Below are 24336 nucleotides of genomic sequence, written 5' to 3'. Positions count from 1 at the left end.
TAACGGGTGTTATGGCTTCTCTGGTGTAATAACAAACACTCTAGACTCAATGTTCCGCATCCCAAAAGATCGGCAGTAATGGCTAGTATTGATTGCCAAAAAGACTGGCAGTAATAACCCATTCAGTCAGGGAGCCTTGGCTATGTATATAATGTACATATAATGCGGAGTGTCAGGGTTACTGGCATTTGGATGGTTTATACTCTGCACGAGGAAGTACGTGACCAGTTGCTGCTTACTATAGAAATAAATCTCAATTTGGTGAAGGGATACTGGCCTTGGAGGAATTATTGCAGAGGGGGCACCTTAGCAAAGCAAAACAGTGCTTTGGTTTTTGGAATTGGTCCCTATTATGCAGAGGGTGAACCTTACTGATTTGCCATTGTGTCAGTTGAATATCTTGCCAAACTAGATGACATCCTGGTAAATCTCTTCTGCCCCCTTTCTAATGCCAATCCAGTACCAACCCAGTAAAATAGCAACGAGAAAAGACCATTCTGCCCATCATGAATTGGCTGTGGCCCAATGAGTAGTGCACTTGCCATTGAGTCAGAGGTTGCAGGTTCAAGTCCCACTCTAGCGATTTGGGAACAAAAGCATAGGCTAGTGTTCCCAGTGTGGTACTGGGAGAGTGCTACACTGTTGGACGTGTTGTTTTTCAGATGTGATGGTTAAACCCATCTGCTCCGTCAAGTGGATCTAAAAGAAAAATTGCATGGTGGTATTTCAAAGGGAATTTAACCCCAGAATCTTGGCCAATGTTTATCCTTTAAACAGCAGCATTGGAAAACAGGAAAATCTGGTAATATCACAGTGTCTGTGCACAAATTGACTCCATGCTTCCCATATTACAGCAGTGACTATTTTTCAGAAATATTTCATTTAGCAGTAAAGCACCTTGGGCAATCTTATAAGCAAGTCTAATGTTTTCATTTCATGTACAGTATTCACTCAATTGTTATCTCACTTCTGCAGTGTGGAACCTGTCTCTCTCAGACTGTCAGGGCTGGATGGAAAGCTTTTGAGTTGAAACTCGGTTATGGAAAGAATACAGATGAACCCCATTCAGACCTGGAGGGTTGTAATTCTTTTCATCACCCAGCCACTCTTTGCGTAGATGCTCCTTATATGGTGCTGGGCCCCAGAGGGAGAAGCTTTTGCCTTCAGCACCTGGCTTTGTATTGAAGTGGAGCCTCTTGTAACAACCTGCCTGATTTTTAACTTGAAGGATCAACATTAGATCCCCATCCAGGCGGTGAAGGTGGAAATTTGTCCTGGAGAATTTTTATTTTAACTGTTTTATTCCGGAAACACTGGGTGGGATTTTCCCGTCCCGCCAGGAGCCGGCATCGTGGAATGATTGACGCAATGTTTTTTTTTGATGTCCAGTCGAACCTGACTATTAATAGAGCATGACTTGCTTCGAGTGAACCTGCTGGTGGTTCCTGGAGTCCTCCTGATTACGTAGCAAAATTTTACCAGCCCAAACTGTGTAAAGCAAAGCCCTGTTTACAAAGGGAGACCTTTCAATGTCTTGTTGAAGGGTTTCAAATATCATTCAGTCAGCTGACTGAATCTAGAAGGTTCACCCTCTGCCTAATAGGGACCAATTCCCATAACCAAAGTTGATTTTGAATGCTCTTCCTCGGCATCTTCACTTGTCAGCTGCATATATCTGATGTTGGAAATACGACAGGAGGCAAAAGAATGCATCTATAAAACTTATGAATCCTTCTTGCAGCATCGTTCAACCCTAACCAAGTCTGTGGGAATTGCCAAGGGCTTGTGATCTAATCACTCCATTATCCAGCAGCCAATGGCCATTCTTTCTGCTCACTCTTTCTGTAGCAGAGGGCAACCTGTTCAATAACTCAGGGGGTAGTTTTAACAGTATCTGTACAATAATATGCCTCTTCTATTTATTGAGGGAACTTTGATGAATTGGCGAAAATATTCTGCAATTCCTGCTGTGGATCTTTCACTTGCCGCCTTTTTTGGCTATATCAGAGTGAATAGGATGGAGTCCTGAACACCTATACATTGGGGTCCAATACCTGCAAACTTGCAGGTAACAAAGGGCTGCCTCAATGTAATAAATAGCTGATGTTTTAGTGAGGGTGATGGTGACTTGAGTGGGGCTTCCAAAGGGGTGAATTCTTACGTGACCATTGAGCAGAAAGCTAATGTCACAGGTCCAATGGAACCCACATGTGGAGACATTTTATGTGGCTGGGAATCATTTGGGCAGCACGGTGGCACAGCGGTTGGCACTGCTGCCTCACAACGCCAGGGATCCAGGTTCGATTCCTGGCTTGGGTCACTGCATTTGTGGAGTTTGCATGTTCTTCCTGTGTCTGCATGGGTTTCCTTTGGGAGCTCCTGTTTGCTCCCACAGTCCAAAGATGTGCGAGTTAGGTGCATTGGCAAGGTTAAATTGCCCTTTAGTGTCCCAAATTGTGTAGGTTAGAGGGATTAGCGGGGTAAATATGTGAGGTACGGGGATAGGGCCTGTGTGGGATTTTTGTTGGTGCTGACTCGATGGGCCAAATGGCCTCCTTCTGCACTATAGGATATCTGTGATTGTATGATTTGGTTTATCTCCATGAGTTTCCACTGGTGAACTAGCAGTGACTCAATAATGCAGTAATTGTGATGGAGGGTGAGGCAGGCCACAGGGGTGTAGGTACAGTTCCTCCAGAGAGTGACAATAGTGGTGGGAAGTATTCCGCAGAGGGGAAAGGGAAGGGCCTGCAGTGGAAGCCAAGATGTTTGCTGGAGCAATAATGTTTTTCCCAATCCTGTAAAACATCATTAAAAAGTGTTACTTTATGCTTCAGGATCTTAGGTAAGCCACTCTAAATCCCGTGTCATTCCCGCTACAAAACCAGATGAACTTTAATTCCAAAAGAGAAAATGCTGGAAAATATCTGCAAAGCTTTGACAAAGGGTCATTTGGACCCCAAACATCAGCTCTTTTCTGTCCTTACAGATGCTGCCAGACCTGCTGAGATTTTCCAGCATTTTGTTTTTTGGTTTCAGATTCCAGCATCTGCAGTAATTAGCTTTTATCTGAACTTTAATTCCATGCTGGCTTCCTTTCTCATTTTTGTAAAGTCAGCCTTTGAAGACCGTGCCAGATTGCTGTTGTTCCTTAATTGGACTAAAGGACTCTTTTGTGAAGAGCTGTTAAAATGTTGGATTTGGAAAGGGATTGACGTTTACAAGGATGTCGTGGCAGTAATTTTAGGGCTTCTGGAACCTAGTCCTGGGAAGCAGCCAGTCAAAGGTAAATAATATCATCCCTGGCTTGCCAGTGACACTCCTGGCTCTTAGTCAGAGGGTGGCGGGTTTAAGGCTGACTCCAGAGATTTGGATCCAGGCTGATGTTGGAGTGCGGTGCTGAGGGAATATTGCTCCGGTGGTTGTGTCATGTGGGGCAAGTGATTGTTTCACATGTTCTTACCTGGAATAACTTTAAATCTAGGTTGAAGCTGCAATCCCTGTCCTGACACAAAGCATCAATTCACACCCTCCTCTTCCCTCCACTAAGTTATTGATCACTGTTGGGATGACATTCCAAGGATACTGACCTTTCCCTGTTGCCTGATCAGTAGCACTGATGTTAATGGGCAGAGCCACTGCAGGCCCATCTCACACTAATTAAAGCGCCATTGGCCAAAAGCATTGAGTGGGGCTAACCAGTTGGCCGGGAGTGGGCTCTCCCCCGAAACCTACACTCAGGTACAGGGTGGCACAATGGTTAGCACTGCTGCTTCACAGCGCCAGGGACCCAGGTTCAGTTCTGGCCTGTGTCACTCTCTGTGTGGAGTTTGCACCTTTTCCCCATGTCTGCGTGGGTTTTGTCTGGGTGCTCCGGTTTCCTCCCACAGTCCAAAGATTTTCAGGTCAAGTGAATTGGCCACGCTAAAGTTGTTCCTCATTGTCCAAAAGGTGCGCACGTTAGGTGGATTAGCCATGGCAAATGCGTGGGGTTACGGGGATGGGGTAGGGGATTGGCTTGGGTAAGATGCTTGGAGCAGACCCAATGGGCTGAATGGCCTCCTTCTGCATGGTGGGTATTGTATAGATTCTAATCCAACCCAATGTAAAAATCAATTTTATTTCTTAAGACAAAATTCATTTCATGGAAGGACTTAATAAATATGACGGAATTTTACTGCCCCCACCCCCCACCCCCCCCCCACCCCCCCCCCCCCCCCCGGGGGCAGGGGGCTCTCTAAGATCCCATCCAAGGCCAACAGAGAATGGTGTCTGTGAGCCCCACCTACCCTGATTCTGGGGCGGGCAAAGCAGTAAAATTCTGATCAGAACATCACCACTCTGGTGCTACTAATGTCTTCATTAATGGCTAATGTGGTTATAGGATGCTTTAAGATTTATTATGACCTCTGCTAAAGCTGTTTCTTGCTTATAGTTTAAGTTGATATTCTGTTTCCAAAGTAAAGTTTATTTATTTACTAGTCACAAGGACGGCTTACATTAACACTGCAATGAAGTTACTGTGAAAATTCCCTAGTCGCCACACTCCTGTGCCTGTTCGGGTAGATTGAGGGAGAATTTAGCATGCCAGTGCACCTAACCAGCACGTCTTTCGGATTGTGGGAGGGAAATGGGGCATCCGGAGGAAACCTGCACAGACACGGGGAGAATGTGCAAACTCCACACAGTCAGGGACCCAAGCTGGGAATTGAACCTGGGTCCCTGGCTCTGTGAGGCAGCAGCGCTAACCATTGTGCCACCTTGCTGCTGTATTTGAATAAAGAACAAAGAACAACACAGCACAGGAAACAGGCCCTTCAGCCCAACAAGCCCGCGCCGCCATTTTAACATTGTGAGTGCCCTCTTCTACCTGTGACCTTTGTCTACGCCTACTGGACTCCACAATAAAGGAACCATAACCAGATTGAGGGACGACTAATTTAGGGACAATTTATTAACACCAATCAGCCTAGGAGCACGTTTTTGGGGTGTGGGAGGAAACCGGAGCACCCAGAGAAAACCCACACAAACACGAGGAGAATGTGCAAACTCACACAGACACCGGCCCAAATCCATGTACCTGCACAGCAAACAGTGATAGTCACTGAGCTGTCATGTTGCCCGTCAGATGGTCCAGTTTAAGCGTACACTAACGACATGAAGCACTAGGCAACTCTCGGAGCAACATCCAAGAGCAGCCCTCGCACGACCCACCACGTGTATGCCCCTTGTTGGACAACAAGGCGGACCGAATCACCTGTGGATTAAAAAAAAAGACATCAATAAACATGCACAACTTATACAGACATTTACAGAATCCCCAGAAGCTCAGAAGTAAGACATAAAATACGTTGGAAGGTCCATAGGAATCAAATGTCTGTGAAGTTCAAATACTATGATCGTTGATATCCCAATAGGTCAAATAACAAAGAACAACACAGCACGGGAAACAGGCCCTTCGGCCCAACGAGCCCGCCCCGCCATCTTAACAAAGCATTTTCCTACACCTACCTTGAAATATATTGAAGTAACAATAGTCAAACCTGCATTCTGTTTTGAATATAACACCATACACATGGAAGAGGATTGCAAAGAGTTTCTATATATTATTTATATTTTTCACGTATGTTATATATGCAAATAGAACATAAAAACAAACCATTCGGTTGGCTTTAACTCTATATACAAGCGAAAAGTTCTAACCACCTTTTCCAGCCTATTCTTTCAATTCATTTCTCTGTCTTTTTTTAAATTCATTTATGGGACATGGGCGAAGCTGGCTGGCCAGCATTTATTGTCCATCCCTAGTTGCCTGAGGGCAGCTGCAAGTCAACCACATTGCTGTGACTCCAGAGTCACATGTAGGCCAGACCAGGTAAGGGCAGTAGATTTCCTTCTCTAAAGGACATTATTGAACCAGATGGATTTTTCTGACAATTGCCAAAAGTTTCACTAGATTCTTAATTCCAGATTTTTTTTTAAATGGAATTTATACGTCAACATTTGCCATGGCGGGATTCAAACCCAGGTCCCCAGAACATTAGTTGAGTTTCTGGATTAATAATGTTGCAATAATACCACTAGGCCATCACCTCAATCTTCTGTGGTTCTGAATGTTGACATAATTTCTTCCTCAATCACTAATCCTCAAATTGAATTAAATTCAAATTAGTTATTTTAAAAACTTGCATGTTCCTTGCAAGCCTGGGCATCACTCTGTGATTTATCTTTGTAAAGGACTCATAAACAGTCAGATCACAGTGTGAGACTGTTTAATGAATTATGGGCAGACGGCTCCTCAGAGGGCCTACCAGCATTGGAGAAACATAGGCCTGAATTTTACCACCCTGTCAGAGTGGGTGAGGGGTGGACAATGGGAAGGTTCCTTGACCTCGGGTGGGATTTTACGGTTTCAGGGCAAGAGAGGCTGTAAAATCCCACTCATAGAGACTAGAAGCAGGAATAGGCCATTTGGCCCTTCAAGCCTACTCCGCCATTCAATTTGATCAAGGTTGATCATCGAATTCAATATCCTGATCCCCTTCCCCCCCATATCCCTTGATCCCTTTAGCCCCAAGAGCTATATCTAATTTCTTCTTGAAATCACACAACGTTTTGGCCTCAACTACATTCTGTGGCAGTGAATTCCATACATTCACCACCCTCTGGGTGAAGAAATGTCTCCTCACCTCAGCTATAAAAGGTTTACCCCTTATCCTCAAACCATGACCCTTAGTTCGGGACTCCCCCACTATGGGGTGCGTTCTTTCTGAATCTACCCTGTCTAACCCTGTTAGAATTTTATAAGTTTCTATGAGATTCCCTCTCGCTCTTCTAAATTCCAGTGAATACAACCCTAACCAACCTCTCCTCATATGACAGACCTACCATCCCAGGAATCAGCCTGCTATATCTTACATAAGAACATAACATAAGAACATAAGAAATAGGAGCAGGAGTAGGCCATCTAGCCCTTCGAGCCTGCCCCGCCATTCAATAAGATCATGGTTGATCTGTTGTGGCTCAGTTCCACTTTCCCGCCCTCTCCCCATAACCCTTAATCCCCTCTCTTATCAAAAACCCATCAAGCCACGTCTTAAAAATATTTAGCGAGGCAGCCTCCACCACTTCAACGGGCAGAGAATTCCAGAGATTCACCACCCTTTGAGTGAAGAAGTTCCTCCTCAACTCCATTCTAAACCACCCCCCCTTTATCTTGAGGCTGTGCCCCCTAGTCCTACTGTCCTTTCTGAGCGGGAAGAGTCTCTCCACCTCTATCCTATCCATCCCATTCATCATCTTATACGTCTCAATGAGATCTCCCCTCATTCTTCTAAACTCTAACGAGTACAAGCCTAGTTTATTCAGCCTCTCCTCATAGCTCAACCCCCTCAACTCTGGCATCAGCCTAGTAAACCTCCTCTGCACTCACTGTACTCCCTCTATATCAAGGACATCCTTCCTCAGATAAGGACACCAAAACTCCACACAATGTGGGCGATTTTGCCATTCTGTTGCGCCCACTTTCGCGCACAGTTCAGTGGTAAAGTGGGATGTAAAGTGCTTAACGTGGTTGGTGCCGGATTTGGCGACCGGCGCCATTTTATAGCAACGATTTCCGGTGTGATCAGCCTCTTGTCAGAAATGAGTGAGAGGCAAGTTAATGCATGTAAATTTATTTAAATGCTGTTTGACATCTGTTTACTAAGCCTGGCACTCAATTGTCCGGGCCCTTCCCCCTTCATGACCTCGTCAGGAAAGGTCCTCGCTGGTGAGGAGTAGGCATGCTGCCCATGAACAGTCAACCTGCCTTCGCCAGTGGACCTGGAGGCCATTGAGACCCTGGGGAGCCTGAGGGCAAGGGGGTGGGTGCCCCTTGGGCAATGCCAGTCTGGCCCCAGGGCAGTGCCCACTGTGCAGAGCTGGGGGGGTGTTTGGCTAATGGAGTGAGGCCTGTGGGGGCAGGGCCAGTGGGGGCTGGGCTATTTGGGGGTAATGGGGAGGGACTAATGGAGGGAAGAGCTAGTGGAGGAGGGGGCTGCTACCACTCTGCAGGAATCAGTGGGGGTGAGGGAGGAAGGGAGAGGGGGCCTTTGCCACTTTGCAGTGATTGGTGGGGGGAGAGCGGCAGGTCTGCGATCAGTGGGGAGAGGGCAACGGGTCTGCGATCGGTGAGGGGAAGGGTGTAGGATCCCTGATTGGTGGGGGGAGGGTGGCGAGCCTGCAATTGTTGGGGAGGAGGAATCCATGACCGTTCTGGCCAGCGGGGTGGGTCAGCGGGGACTGTATCTTGAGCCATGGGCTCCCACGATTGCGGGGTGGAGTGGGGGGGCGGTGGGGAGCTGCTTCAGGCAGCCTGCACCAGCAGGGGCCTGACAATTGTCTCATTCCCATCAGACCCCTGCTATTGCTAATGCGTGTGTGCAGCAACAGAGGCCTGAAGATGTGCACTACCTCCTTCTGCAGGCTTTCAGGCGCGTTAAGGCCCATCCACAGGCTTCTGCAGCCAGCAACAGACTTGCTCAGAACTTTGCAGGTGGAGTGCATGTGGTGGGAGGGGGAGAGATGGATCTGAAACTCTCCCAGTTTCAAGTCCACCCAACACTTAGGAAAAAAAAGGTAATATCGCCCCCAATATTTCACGCGTACCATACAATTGTAAGCAAGAAATAACAGGCACCACTCTTTACATCGTACGGCTATGGAAAGAAAAGGTACAATTTGTATTTGTAAAGCCCTTTACATGACCTCAAGATTTCCCAAAGCAATCTACAGCTAATGAAGTACTTGAGAAGTGGAGTCACTGTGGTGCCAGTTCAATCCCATCTGATGAATGTAAGATCCCATGAACAGCACAGATGTTTTCATGGTGATGACAGAGAAGGAATGGCTTCCATCTTTACGGAGGGTTTCATGACCACTGAGTGTCTGAAAGTCCAGCCGATGAAATACCTTTTTGAATTATAGTCGCTGTGGTAATGGGGGAGTGGATATGAAGCGGGGGACTGGGGAGAACTCCCCTGCTGTTCCTTAAAGCGGAGCCACAGGGCCCCTTACATCTTTAACGTTGTAAATTATTCTTGGAATTTGATGGAACTGCAATTTGATTCTTTTGGCACTCTGGGCATTGCTTTATGTTTCAAAAAAAAAACTCAGCAACAAGTGCTAATTTGACGTTCTTTCAATTAAATGTGGGTAGAGGCCTGGAAGAAATATTCATATATTCAGCTCCTGCAGCCAAATTCTCAGTGAAATGCAATTGCGACTCCCACGCTGGACGGCTAATAGGCTTTTTACAAGCAGAAGCTTTTTATATATGTGCCATCTTGAGTGTAAAATTCGTAGCCGTCAGCTGTCTGGTCTCCTCAGACAGCAGTAGAAGCGCGAGCACGTTTCTGATTATCAACCTGGGCTGACAGTCAGACAGTGATGGAAAGGAGACAGGCTTTCCAGCTGAATTTTAAACAGGAATGCCCATCAAGGGTCACTGTGTTACATTAACCTCAATCAATGCTCCCCTTCTACTCCTGAGTCCCAAAGGGAGCCGGTGGCACAGTGATTAACACCACTGCCTCACAGTGCCAGCGCCCCGGGCTCGATTCCCAGCTTCGGTGACTGTCTGTGTGGAGTTTGCATGTTCTCCCCGTGTCTGTGTGGGTTTGCTCCGATTTCCTTCCATCGTCCGAAAGCCCTGCTGGTTAGGTATATTGGCCGGCGCAAAATTCTCCCTCAGTGTACCCGAACAGGCGCTGGAGAGTGGGGACAAGAGGATCTTTAGAGTAACTTCCTTGCGGTGTTAATGTAAGCCTACTTGTGATACTAATAAATAAACTTTAAATTTATGACAAATGTTGGGCTTTCCTGGATCTACACAAGTTTCACAAAACTCGTTTTGGAGATTTTAACCCTGTTTCTACTTATTTCTGGGCCCAGATGTCGTGTGAGGATGTACTTGCATTGGCTATTCTAATGTTGACACTACTAACATGTCAGCCAGTGAATCAGGGTGAATTGTAACTACTTCTGGGGCATCGCAGCACCTGAGAATGATGGTGCTCAATGTGATCGGCCTGGAGACTGTGATGATTTCAGCCAGGCTAATGAGGTTGGCTTGCTAAAGTGTAAGAACATAAGAAGTAGGAGCAGGAGTAGGCCATCTAACCCTTCGAGCCTGCCCCGCCATTCAATAAGATCATGACTGATCTGAAGTGGATCAGTTCCGCTTTCCCGCTCTCTCCCCATAACCCTTAATTCCCTTGGCTATCAGAAACCTATCTACCTGTGATTTAAATATATTTAGCAAGGTAGCCTCCACCACTTCAATGGGCAGAGAATTCCAGAGATTCACCACCCTTTGAGTGAAGAAGTTTCTCCTCAACTCCGATCTAAACTGCATCCCCCCCCTCTTATTTTGAGGCTGTGCCCTCTAGTCCTGCTATCCTTTCTAAGCGGGAAGAATCTCTCTACCTCTACCCTATCTAGCCCCTTCATTATCTTGTAAGTCTCTATAAGACCCCCCTCAGCCTTCTAAACTCTAATGAGTACAGATCCAATCTATTCAATCTCTCTCCATAAGCTAATAAGTATGAAAAGAGATGTTAAAAGACATACCGGATGAATCCTAATTGATGGTTAAATCAGGGAGCCTATTTTGCCCAGTCGCTCCCTATTTAAAGCAGGTATGTCAGACTCTCAGCCTGCTTTCAGCAGGGAGCAACTGGAGAGCTGGCTGTCTACAGATATATGGTGTAAATAAAGTAACTTGGTGACGGGACTTTCGCCTCCGTGCTCAGAGAATCTTACAACACGGAAGAGGACATTTGGTCCAGGGCGTGAAACATAGAACATAGGCACAGGAAGAGGAGAAGGCCATTCGGCCCTTCATTATGATCATGGCCGATCATCCAACTCAATGTTAGTGCTTTGAAAGTATCGTCCAATGTAACGCATTCCCCTGCCCTTTCCCCACTGCCCTGCGACTTTCTCCCCTTCAAGTATCCGCTGAATTTCCTTTCGAAAGCTCCCGTTGCTCTACCTTTTGTGGCAGTGAATTCCAAATGATAAAAAAATGCCCTCATCTCACATCCTGCTCTTTTACTTCCCTAACTTCACCACTGAAGAAAAATCCATCAAAGGTCTTCTGAAAATCTATACCCGAGCTCTGTGGAATAGCATCGTGCTCATGTTTCAAATGTAACAAAGTGCTTTCTCACATTTTTGTAACTCGAGGACGGCTAATACAGTAATGAGGCACGTTTCATTCTAAATTGGTGAATAACTATCTGAGAGAGATCAGGTTGTCCTGATCCATTTATCGTCAGCCTTTGGCAACACATTGTGTAAGTCACTGAATGCTATAGTGTGAACATTTCCCATGGGAATTCCCAACAGGATCTGCACTTGACTGTGATGTTTCTCTAGGTTGTTGGTATATGGCGCTCCAATAAGATTTTGATATGGTGTGACCCACCCTGTAACCCCAGCTCAAATCTGACTCAAAATGATCCAGAAAAGGAATATTTTCACTCAACTGAAATTTCTGTTCTCCAAAAATAAGTTTTTAAATATAATACTTTTTAAAAATTGCTTACATGTCAGAATAGCATGATTCCATTGAATTAGACAATATAAAATGAGGGGTGCTGGAGCAGTGGGATCTAGGTGTATATGCACATGGATCATTGAAAGTGGAAGGATAGGTGAATCCATAGAATGCCTACAGTGCTGAAGGAGACCATTTGGCCCATTGAGCCTGCACCAGCTCTTTGAAAGAGCACTCTACCCATGCCTGCCCCTCATCTTATCCCTGTACATTGGTCATAACCAATCCACCTAACCCGCATGTCTTTGGGCTGTGAGAAGAAAGAGAAGAACAACAACAAAGAACAACCCAGCACGGGAAACAGGCCCTTCGGCCCAACGAGCCCGCGCCGCCGCATCGCCCTACACCTATTCTACCCTGCATGTCTAACTGGAGAACTGGGAGGAAACCTGCAGAGACACAGGGAGAATGTGCAAACTCCACACAGTCAGTCACCCGAGATGGGAATTGGACCTGGGTCCCTGACACTGCGAGGCAGCAGTGCTAACCACTGTGCCATTATGTTGCCTTATGGAGAGAGCAATTAATAAAACATGAGTATCCTGGGCTTTATTAATCGGGGCATAGAGTACGATAGAGGGAGTCGATGGCCTAGTGGTAATATCGCTAGACTATTAATCCAGAAGCTCAATTAATCTTCTGGCGGACACAGGTTTGAATCCTGCCACAGCAGATGGTGGAATTTGAATTCAATTTTAAAAAATTGGAATTAAGAATCTACTGATGACCATGAAACCATTATCAATTGTTGTAAAAACCCATCTGATTCACTAACATCCCTTAGGGAAGGAAATCTGGCATCCTTACCTGGTTTGGCCTACATGTGACTCCAGATCCACAGCGATGTGGTTGTCTGTCAACTGCCCTTGGGCAACTAGGGATGGGCAATAAATGCTGGCCAGCCAGCAACACCCCATGGATGAATAAAAAAAGCAAGCAGGTTATGCTGAGTTTAGAGAAGACATTAATTAGACCTCAGCTGGAATATTGTGCACAGTTCTGGGCGCCACACTTTAGGACGGATCTGAACGAAACGGAGAGTGCAGAAGAGCTTTACAACAATGATTCCAGGGATGAGGAAAGATTGGAAAGGTTGGGACTGCTGTCCTTGGAGAGGAGAAAGCTCAGAGGAGATTTGATTGGCAGAGTAGATACAGCTAAATTGTTCCCGCTCACAAGTGGATCGAGAACGAGGGGGCACAGCTTGAAGTGATTTGTGATGTGAGAAAACATTTCTTCACAGAACGAGTGGCTCAAGTCTAGAGCGCACTGCTTGGGAAATGTAGTGGAGGCAGGTTCAGTCTCAATTACTTAAATAGAAACAATGTGCAGGGAAAAGATAGGGGGATGGCACTCAGTCATATTTGAATAGATGCAGACATAATGGGCCGAATGGCCTTCTCCTCCTGCACTGTAACAATTCTGTGAATGCATCTTTTCCTGTCTGTTGATTGATGTTATCTGCCAGCTTTTCCCAACGCCTTAGGCTCGGATGCGATGGGATAAATAATTGTATTCGTGGCGCAGATGGTAATCTGGCAGAGTAAATATTATTCGATCAGATACGATTGATATGCATTGATGTTCACCCTGGAAACCTTGGAGCTTGAAGCATTGTTGGGAATACATCTTTCCCCATTTAGACATGAAAGTTTATGTAAGGCATTTCTTGGCCTAAGGACATCTCTGAATGCTCATTAGCCAATTAATGTTGTGAGTTGTGGTGCCAAACACTACAGACAATGTACACGTAGTAAGGCCTTACAGACAGCAGTGAGATCAGTGACCATAAGACTATAAGACATAGGAGCAGAATTGGACTACTCGGCCCATCGAGTCTGCTCCACCATTCAATCATGCCTGATGTTTTTCTCATCCCCATTCTCCTGCCTTTTCCCCGTAACCCTCAATCCCCGTATTAATCAAGAACCTATCTATCTCTGTCTTAAAGACACTCAGTGACCTGGCCGCCACAGCCTCCTGCTGTGGTGCTCCACAGTTTCACAGATTCACCACTCTTTGGCTGTGGTCAATTAATCTTCACCAGTAATGTTGGTTAAGGGTTAAATATGGTCTGATCACTGGGCAAAGACACTGCTTATCTTCACTCAGTGGCTGGCACTTCTTACATCCACCTGAACAGTCTTCAGATTTCTGGATACTGTTGTGTCTGAAAGGCGGAACCTCAAATAGTTCAGCACTGCTTTATAAGAAAGCAGTTGAGGTCAGAACGCTTGTACACTTTCAAGAAGGAGTTAGATATAGCTCTTCAGGCACAAGAGTGACACAGTGGTTAGCACTGCTGCCTCACAGCGCCAAGGGCCTAGGTTTGATTCCGGCCTTGTATGTGGAGTTTCCACATTGCCCCTGTGTCTGCATGGTTTCTTCCAACTGCTCAGATTTCCTCCCACATTCCAAAAATGTACAGGTTAGGTGGATTGGCCATGCTAAATTGACTGTTAGTGTCCCAGGATTTTTTTAAAGTTTATTTATTAGTCTCACAAGTAGGCTTACATCAACACTGCAGTGAAGTTACTGTGAAAATCCCCTAGTTGCCACACTCCGGCACCCATTCATTGACTTTTGCCTGTTTATGTTTTTTCTTTCAACTTAGTTCTGCTTAACTTCCTTGGTTAACTATGGTTGGTTTATCCCTCTCTTAGAATCTTTCCTCCTGACTGGGATATATTTTTGCTGAGCGTCTCATTGAATGTCTGCCAGTGCTTGATTATTGTCTTTCTTGCTGATCTATCTATCCTTTATTTCAGTGACACATATTTATTGCAGACCCAAGCTTTTCATTCTCAAACTAAATTCTATCATGTTATGATCACTATTTCCCAGGGGATCTTTTACTCTAAGGTCATTTATTAAATCTGCCTCATTACCCATTGCCAGATCCAAAATAGTCTGTTCCCTGCCTGGTTCTATGACATGTTGTTCTAGGAAACTATCTCTCGTGTAGCCAATGAATTTGTTGTCATAGTTACTCTTTCCAACTTGATTAGCCCAACCAACATGAATATTAAAGTCAATCATAATTATTCCTCTATTCTTTTTACATGCTCCAATAATTGCTGATTTAACTTCTTTGTTACAGTCTGGCTACTATTTTGGGGTTTACACACTACGTCCATCAACGTCTTGTTTTCCTTTCTTACCCCTACCCAAATGGACTCTACATCATCCGGGCCTAGATCATCTCTCACAACTGGCCTCATTTCATCCCTTATTAACAGCACTATCCCACCACCTCTTCCTGTCTTTCCAAAAAGTCACCTCAAGGCTTCCTGAGGGATGTTTTCTCTGGACACAGTTTTATTCAGAGAGAGCGAAGTGCACCATGTGTGTTCTGAGTAGCTCGGTCTTTTCAGATTGCCGCAAATTTCACCCAATTCGCTGAAAGATGGCCGATGTTTTGCAATGTAGGAGAAACATGTGGGTATGCTGGCCCTTCATCATAAATTTAAATTTTTGTCAAGTTAAAAATTATGTCTCCTGAAAGACATTTGCCAGAGATTAATTTAAGTGATAGACGGATATTGGCTGCCCATTTCATATTACTCATTCCCATTAGCTACATTGAAACAGTCAAAAAACCTTCTCGCTTCCAAGATACTTGAACTGCTTGAATGATGTATGGTCAAATATTGTAGCAGGAAAGAACTGTGAAGCTCTCAGTCATCATCAAACATGGGATTATAACTCATATTTCACATACTCTTTTACATTTTTAATCTTCACTAAGAGATTCATTTCTTTTCTCAAATTGCTTACTCTTCCCAGTTCATCTAAATTAAGTAGAGGAAATGTCTGGGACCTTCCTTTGGGAAAGCTTTTATTTTGTTCCAAATACATTTTTGATCATGCTTCCTTCTTTTTTCAAAGTTTGCACACAATTCTCCAGCCGTTCATGCCAGCAGGATTCTCCCTTCCCGCCGTCAGTGTACCCCCCCCCCCCCCCCCCCGCCCACGGGTTTCCTGCAGGCGTGGGGTGAGGTCAGTGGATATTCCCCATGACACTGGAGAATCCCACTGCTGGCAAACAACATGCCACCTCCTGCTGGCGGGAAACACACGGCTGTGAGGCTGAAGAATCTCACCCAAAGTTCTTCTGTGGGGTTTGTAAAAAATGGAGAGAGAGAGAGGTTTCAGTGTTACAACTTCTCTGAATTGGAAGCTCGCTTGGCTTAATCTGGAGTTTGTAAGAATAGTCCTCAGTACGTTCTGCCTAGTTCACATGGATTTGTAATAAGTCTTCAAGAGGCAGAAATCCCTTCACCAAAATCCCTTCATTTACCAACCCTAACAGCAGTACAGAGAGTGCTAGTAGTTAGCAGTCTCTCTCCGGGTGTGTCAGAGGAACTGACACTCCCAGTTAAGTAGAAGGCAAAGGCTCCCTGATTGGCCCATCAACTGGATCCTTAATCAGGGGTATCTTTTTGTAGGATCCTTGATCAGGGAGTTCGTACTCCAATAGGCCAACCTCAACGGCCTGATTGAAGTCATTACAGGACTCAGGGCCCAAAACATATCTTTTCATCGCACATTCACAGAATGTGGACCTCACTGGTCGTGTCAGCATTTGCTACACATCCCTGTACAACTGTGAGGGTTGCTAAGCTCTTTCATAAACAGCAATTTCACAAATGGTAGAAAGACTAACAAAAACATGATTAAAATTTACCGCATCTTAAGTTATCTTTCTCGTATAAAAATAATTTTTCTTAGATGGATAACTTACAAATGAGAACGATTGTAAGTAAGTGTATTATTACGTCCATTATATTTGCACTATGGTCCCAGTTCTTTCCCAAGGTGTACACAGTTAGGAACTGTTTCCAATATTTACACCTGCTGGTTTTAGTATTTACATTGCTATGGGGCCTAGGGTCCCATGTAGGCCAGGTCAGGCCAGGATGGCAGATTTCCTTCTCTCAAGGATATTGGTGAACCAGAAGGCTTTACGGAACCAGGGATCCAAATTCCATCAGCGCTGATCATCGCTGACGTAGACCTTTCTTTGTCTTTCCACTTTATTTAGTTAATTGGGTTTAAATTCCCCAGCCACACTCTTGGGATTTGAACTCACAAATCTGGATCATTTGGCCAATACTAATCCAATGGCATAATCACCCTGTGTATTTTTTTCTTTATCGGGATGTGGGCCTGGCTGGCAAGGCAAGCATTTGTTACCGATTCCTAATTGCCCTTGAACTGGGTGGCTTGTTCGGCCATTCCCGAGGGTAGTTAAGAGTCAACCACGTTGTTGAGGGTCTGGAGACACCTAGAGGCCAGACAGGGTAAGGACGGCAGATTCTCTTCATCAGTGAACCAGATGGGCTCTTAAAATGATCAATGATAGTTTCATGGCCACCATTCCTGAGGCTAGCTTTCACTTCCAGATTTTACAAATTGAATTTTAATTCCACCAGCTGCCATGGCGGGATTTGAACCCACGTCTCCCGGGCATTGGTCCGGATCTCTGGATTACTGGCCTAATGACTTCCTCATTACACCACCTCCTGCCCACTAAATGCAGCTTATGTAGAGGTTGGCACGTTCGTGATCCCACTGTAATTCGGATAAAATTGCTTCGCCCACTCAACAATTTTCCTTTTATTGACATTCTGCATATTTCAGAGTTAAAGAGAAACTGCTTTCTGTCCTGCAGAATTCCAGCAAACTGAACTGAATCCCACTCGCTCGCGTTGTACAGATCAATTCATAGCCCCAAACACACTCCTCCCATTGTGCAGAGTCACAGTGAACCAGACTGTTTCATACTTGCTTCTAACGTATAAACTGCCAAATTCAATATGTGTAAAATCTCTTGCTCGGAGCATGAAATAAGTATATCCAATGACTCACTCCTGCCCTTGCTGGGGCACTGGGATCATGGTGAGGCCTGCTCATTTATTATGGCTTTGACATGCCCATGTCAGTGTTGATACATTGTGGGTGCCTGCTTTGTGGGGTGGGTAATATGGTACTGGATGATGCTCAGGGAGGGAATTCTAATGGTTCCTCATCACCCAAACACGTAGTTTCCAGATAATGACTTTTAGAATGGTGCCTGAAACACATCCTTGCAGCATTTCCAGAGTCTTTTCAGCTTTTGAACCTTAATACTGATCTAATACTGACTAATGCTAAGAGTGGAAGATGTTTCTGTTCATAGGAGACACTAAGATCCGAATGCACAACCTCAGAGTAAAAGGACAACCCTTTAGAATTGAGATGAGGAGGAATTTCTTCATCCAGAGGGTAGTGAATCTGTGGAATTCATTGCCACAGAAGGCTGTGGAGGCCTAGTCAATGAGTGTATTTAAGACAGGAATAGTGATAGGTTCTGGATTGGCAAGGGGATTGAAGGTTATGGGAAAAATGTGGCAGAATGGGGATGAGATACTTATCAGCCATGGTTGAATGGCAGAGTAGACTCAATGGGCCAAATGGCCTAATTCTGCTCTGATATCTTATGGTCTTAGGGCTCATGCTCTTGGCCTTGGGATCCCACTAGGCCCCACATAAACCAGTAGACTATCATGTTCTTCTGTGAAGAGGAGTCAGGAAATCTAACTCCACCGTCTCCCATGGACAATGAAGAGATAGATGGAAATTTTGACCACCATTATTGGAAGCTGCCAGCAGTAAGTTATCTGGGTGGAGATCTGCCGTTTTCAAGTCCTGTGTGAATTTGCTGATCTTATGCCCGACTCCCAGCCAGCCTAGGCCGAGAGTGCATCCTGAGAGCTAATGGAATTTGGATCCCTGGTTCCATAATTTCCCTCGTAGTAAGTCAGGCTGAGTTTCACCTCCAGCCTTCAACCTATTAATCCAGTCCAAAGACAAGGTACAAGGATAGATTGGAAAGGGTGGGGTCTGTTCTTCCTGGGAAGAGGAGATTGAGAGGAGATCTGATGGAAGCGTCTAAAACCATGAAAGGTGCAGACAAAGGAAATAAGGTGAAACTTCCCACTCGGATAAGGATCTGGAGGCAGAAGCTACAATTTAAAAATTAGAAGTAAAGTTTATTTGATAGTCACATGGCTTACATTAATACTGCAATCAAGTTACTGTGAAATTCCGCTAGTCACCACACTCTGACGCCTGTTTGGGCCAGTGTACCTAACCAGCACATCTTCAGACTGTGGGAGGAAACTGGAGCACTTGGAGGAAACCCACACAGACACAGGGGGAGTGTGCAAATTTTGACTCAAGCCAAGATTCGAACCCGGGTCCCTGGCGCTGTGAGGCAGCAGTGCTAACCACTGTGCCACCGTGCCACCTTTTAAGGTGATTGGCAAAGAAGCAGAGGTGACATGAGTCTAACCCTATTTCTGCAGTGAAGGTTGGGACTTGGAATGCACTCATTGCCTGAGGAGACTGATTTAATCAAAGGAAAATGGATAATTGCAGCACTAAGGGGGAAAGGTGGGTGAGTGGGACCAGAGGGCCAGCACAGAGGGGCCGAACATCCTCCTTCTGCACTATTAGCTGTCCTGTGATTATATAAGAAAGAAAGATGTGGAACTTGTACAATATCTTGCCTCTGAAATGTCTCAAAATGCTTTTCACATCTATTTTCCTAATGTAGGTAAACAGTTTTTCATTTGTTTAGCCAGTGGAATGAATGTGAACTGAGGGTTCTGCTCGCTCTCGAGCAGAAAGCTAATCCATATTAGCCACATGGGCACACTGCTGCTCTGGAAGGATTGTTCTGCTTTCCCCTCAGTGATGTTGTGAATACTGATATATTGTCATTCTTAAGCACGGCACAGTGGTTAGCACTGCTGCCTCACAGTGCCAGGGACCCTGGTTCGATTCCTGGCCTGGGTCACCGTCTGTGTGGAGTCCGCACGTTTTTCCCTGTGTGGGTTTCCTCCGGGTGCTCCGGTTTCCTCTCACAGTCCAAAGATGTGTGGGTTAGGCGGATTGGCCATGCTAAATTGCCCCTTAGTGTCAAGGGGACTAGCTAGGGTAAATGCATGGGGTTATGGGGATATGGGTGGGATTGTGGTCAGTGCAGAGCCGATGGGCTGAATGGCCTCCTTCTTCACTGTGTGACTCTATATGACTGAGCCCCTCCTTCCCTGCAGGGGGAATCAACCCTTTCACCTCGCCTCTGGCTGCCAGACCCATAGACCTTGATACAAAGCTTGTGCAGAATATTGGCTGAATCTCGCCCCGGGACAGGTCAATTTTTGTTGAAATTCAGTCGGTGAAGAAAGCATGAAGTGGATTTTGATATAACCATCTGAAAATTTGCAATTTAGATGTGAATTTGACAGGATTCTCCACTCAGGCTTGTAGTTGGAAGTCAGCCTTTTGTGAGGATTCATTTGTAACAATTACATTGTTGAAAAAAATAATGTAATCGTACTTGCTTTTCTGGAGAGAATTGCCTGTCCTCCAGCCTTCCGATGATAAGGATATTGGAAGCAAAGAGCACACTTCTCCTCTGGAAGGATTGTTCTGTTCTCTCAGTGAAGCTTTGATTACTGATTTATTGCTGGGTTGAGCTGACGATTAGCTTTCCATGATTCATTGACTGCACTTAATTGGATATATTAGATTCACAGAGTGCGGTATTTGTAGTCAGTTATCTGTCCTTAAAAGATTTATGACACTTGGAGTCGAAGTCTGATGAATGGATTAACAAGAAGATAGAAGTAGATCACTGTACTTAAGCGAACTTACTTACTATTCAGAGGCGCCTCAATGTGGGAGCAGCTGGTGGAATTTGAATTCAATTAATAAATCTGGAATGCAAAGCTACTCTCAGTAATGGTGGCCATGAAACTATCAACTTTTTTATTCACTCATGGAACATGGATGTCGCTGGCTGCCTAGTGTTTATTGCCCATTCCTAGTTGCCATTGGAACTGAGTAGCTTCTGAGGCTATTTTAGAGAGTCAACCACATTGTTATGGGTCTGGAGTCGCATGTAGGCCAGACTCCTTCCCTAAAGGACATCAGTGAACCAGATGGGTTTTTACAACAATTGTTTCATGGTCACCAGTAGATTCTTAATTCCAGATTTTTTTTAATTGAATCTGCCGTGGTGGGATTATGAACCCAGATCTCCAGAACTTGCACTGACTTTCTGGATTAATAGTCTTGCGATAACACCACTAGGCCATCACCTCCCCATCTCTATTGTTGGACATCCAGGGACATCCAAATCCTTCTGAACACCAACATTAATGGTTTCTCCCCATTTAAAAATGTTTTTTTTTATGATTCTCATTAAGTTAAATTCTCATCAAAATTAACAATCTCACAGTTCCCCACGTTATACTCCATGTGCCACCGTCTTGCGCAGAGACCTGACCTATCTATGCAGAAGTATTGACTTCACAACTTACTTGCCCACCTAGTTCTGTATTGTCAGCAAACTTGAATGCATTACACTTTGTCCCTTCATCTAAGTCTTAATATAGACTGTAAATAATAGAGGTTCTAGATTGGTTCTTGCGGTACCTCATTAGCAAGCCTGGCAAACCAAAACAAAAAGCCTGTTTATTCTGACTTCCTGACTTCTGTCCTTTTGCAACCCTCTGTCTATCCTGATATATTATCCCCAGTGTGACTAGCCCTTATATTGTGCAACAATATTTCTTTTGGCATCTTATCAAATGCTGTTTGGAAATCCAAATTTATCACATCCATCAGTTCTCCTTAATCTAATTTGCTCGTTTTATTCTCTAAAAACTTTCGTAAATGCATCAAACATGATGTTCCTTTCAAGAACTCAGTGTTGTCTCTCCTTCATCAAATTATGGTTTTCGAAGTTGCCAGCTTATTTAATGATTGATTCCAGAGTTTTCCTAAAGACTGATGTCAGGGTAACTGGTCTGTAGTTCCCCATTTTCTCTCTCCTTTCTTTCTGGAGTAGTCGTGTTATGTTTACTGACTTCCAATCCATTGGGATCATTCCAGAACCCAGACAGTTTTGGAAAATCATGCAGCCAAAGTGTCTCTGTGCCTTTGTAGCTTCTTGCTTCCGTCCCAATAATTCACTATGCCCCCTATGTATACATGGGATACTTGCAGGCTAACCTGGTCTGTCAGCTTTGAGATCTAGGCACTCCTTGTGGAAAAGTAGATGAAGTAAGTCCTCACATCAGGATACAGTGGTTAGCACTGCTGCCTCACAGCACCAGGGACCTGGGTTCGATTCCCTGTTTGGGTCACTGTTTGTGTGGAGTTTGCACATTCTCCCCATCTCTGTGTGGCTTTCCTCCGGGTGCTCTGCTTTCCTCCCAGAGGTGTGCTGGTTAGGTCCATTGGCCATTCTCCCTCAGTGTACCTGAACAGATGCCGGAGAGTGGCGACTGGAGGATTTTCACAGTAACTTCATTGCAGTGTTAATGTAAGCCTACTTGTGACAAATGATTTTTTTTAAAAATCAATTAAATATTCTGATTGTTACATGTTCTTCAAGATTGGCAGCTGCCGGGTTCCTTTTGCTAATTCAACTCTTTATCACTGAAGGGTTTGCAGAGATCAGCTTTTTCACGGGGATGTAGGTGTCGCCCGGCAGTGTATATTGTTCATCCCTAATTGCTCTGTGAACTGAGGGTCTCGCTCGGGCTATTTCAGAAGGACAGTTAAGAGTTGACTACATTGTGTATGTGTGTGTGTGGAGATGGGTTTGGAGTCACATGTAGGCCAGACTGAGTAAGGATGGCAGATTTCCTTCCCTAGGGGTTTTACAATAATGGGTAACAGTTTCATGATCATCATTAATTAATTCCAGATTTATATTGGATTCAAATTTTACCATCTGCTGTGGTGGGATTCGAACCTGGCTTCCCAGAGCATTACCCTGCATCTCTGGATGACTAGTCCTGTGACAATGCCACTATGCCGCACAGTGGTTAGCACTGCTGCCTCACAGCACCAGGTACCCAGATTCAAGTCCCAGCTTAGATCACTGTCTATGTGGAGTCTGCACGTTCTTCCTGTGTCTGCGTGGGTTTCCTCTGGGTGCTCTGGTTTCCTTCCACAGTCCAAAAGACATGCATTGTCCATGCTAAATTCACCCTCAGTGTACCCGAACAGAGTGTGGCGACTAGGGGATTTTCCCAGCAACTTCATTGCAGTGTTAATGTAAGCCTACTTGTGACATTAATAAATAAATACCACCACCTTCCCTTGTGTGTCCTAAGGTGCTGGAAGGTGCTACACAAAAATGCACCTCCTTTCTGACTGACGTAAAGGGGGCGTTAGTCAGAATTTGCGACATTCTGTCATTGCAAAAACTTGCCATAATTGAAGCCTGTGTAACACCTCAATGTCCTGTATTCTTTGTGGCTTTAGGTTTTGGCTGATTGGTGAACGGGGTCATTAATCGAGACTTCTCTTGTGCTGCTTTTCAGGTACCTCTGACTGGGTTGGGAACGACTTTGTGGAAAACACGGGTGTCAGCCTGATCATTGAGCGCAAACCGGGCAGGAGTGCGATGAACGAGCCCACCGTTCTCCCAGAGCTGAAGGCCGTGTTTGAGAGAGACTGGAACTCCAAATATGCCCGAAACTTAGAAATAAATACTTTTCCAGAATGCTTGAAACTTAAAACATATCAGCCCAAACCATCCTAGTGTTACCTGACTGAAGCAATGCTATTGTTCTCTTTCTGAGATGTGTGGGAGACAGGTTTGAAATGGTCAGGAGTACTGGAAAGTTTCACTTTAGATTTGGGTTAAGGATAAGCATCTTGTGTGATCCACATTTTAAAAAAAAACATAACCCAAGTATTTCAATGATAATATAAAACAAGTAATATTACGTTGACCAGGAATCCCTGAACCTCTGGTCAATTAGGGCGATAGTTCCCACAGGAGAGTCACTGCGCTAGAGCCTAACCACAGGAGTAACTGCAAAGCCTAATGTGTAATGGGACAGTCAAAATTAAATGAGTTTTAATCTCACTGAAAAATGTTAGCGAAAGTTTAATCGACTGATACGGGTTTCCTATGTCTGTTGTTTTACTAACATTACACAGCACGACTTCAATCCATGTGGAGCCGAAGTGAAGCTCCTCAACCCTAGTTTTGAAATGATTCTTCAAGAATAGCACTCCCCCACCCCCCCATATTATTTTTCTCCTATTTTCTCTGCTGTCCATGAGGGTGGATTGGCAATAAGCTTCCCACAGTTTGCTAGCTGCTAAATGCACTAATACTCTGGTTACCATCTTCTGTACAGTTGTTCTTCTTGTTATTATTTCAGTAGATTTGTATCCAATAATCAGAAGCTGAACCAAATAACACTCGTATTATTATCATCTGCTTGCAGTGTAGCTTATCAGTCCTTTTGTCTAAGGTGTGTAAGCTTCTCGTACATGGCAATCTATAACCCAGCATTTAAGTGGCATTGGATGGGCAGTGACATTGTCAGCTGTGGCTCAATTGGTAGCGCCCTCACTTCTGAGTCACAAGACCATAAGACATAGGAGCAGAATTAGGCCACTCGGCCCATCGAGTCTGCTCTGCCATTCAATCATGGCTGATATTTTTCTCATCCCCATTCTCCTGCCTTTTCCCCATAACCCCTGATCCCCTTATTAATCAAGAACCTATCCATCTCAGTCTTAAAGGCACTCAATGACAACAAAGTTCCTGCTTCAAGTCTCACTCCAGGACTTTAGCGGAAAAATTCATAATTGGATGAGATGTTAAACTGAGGTCTGCTTGAGTTGATGTAAAAAGGTCCCAGTAATAAGTC

At 44.8% G+C, this 24336-nt stretch overlaps 1 protein-coding gene across 1 annotated transcript in view; it reads left to right on the top strand.

The window, feature by feature from the left end:
- The window catches only part of LOC145350632 (inactive phospholipase D5-like), a 99133-nt gene extending 75496 nt beyond the window's left edge, over positions 1-23637 (top strand). Inside the window, exon 10 of the mRNA XM_080199842.1 lies at positions 22990-23637. Coding sequence (XP_080055968.1) covers positions 22990-23210 — 221 coding nt within the window. The 3' untranslated portion in view covers positions 23211-23637. The remainder of the gene's footprint in view (positions 1-22989) is intronic.
- Positions 23638-24336: the final 699 nt, after the last annotated feature.

Source organism: Carcharhinus amblyrhynchos, chromosome 12, assembly GCF_965287045.1.
Source record: "Carcharhinus amblyrhynchos chromosome 12, sCarAmb.v2.hapA, whole genome shotgun sequence".
In the NCBI taxonomy this organism is placed as follows: domain Eukaryota; kingdom Metazoa; phylum Chordata; class Chondrichthyes; order Carcharhiniformes; family Carcharhinidae; genus Carcharhinus; species Carcharhinus amblyrhynchos.
This window is presented reverse-complemented; position numbering and strand designations above follow the sequence as displayed.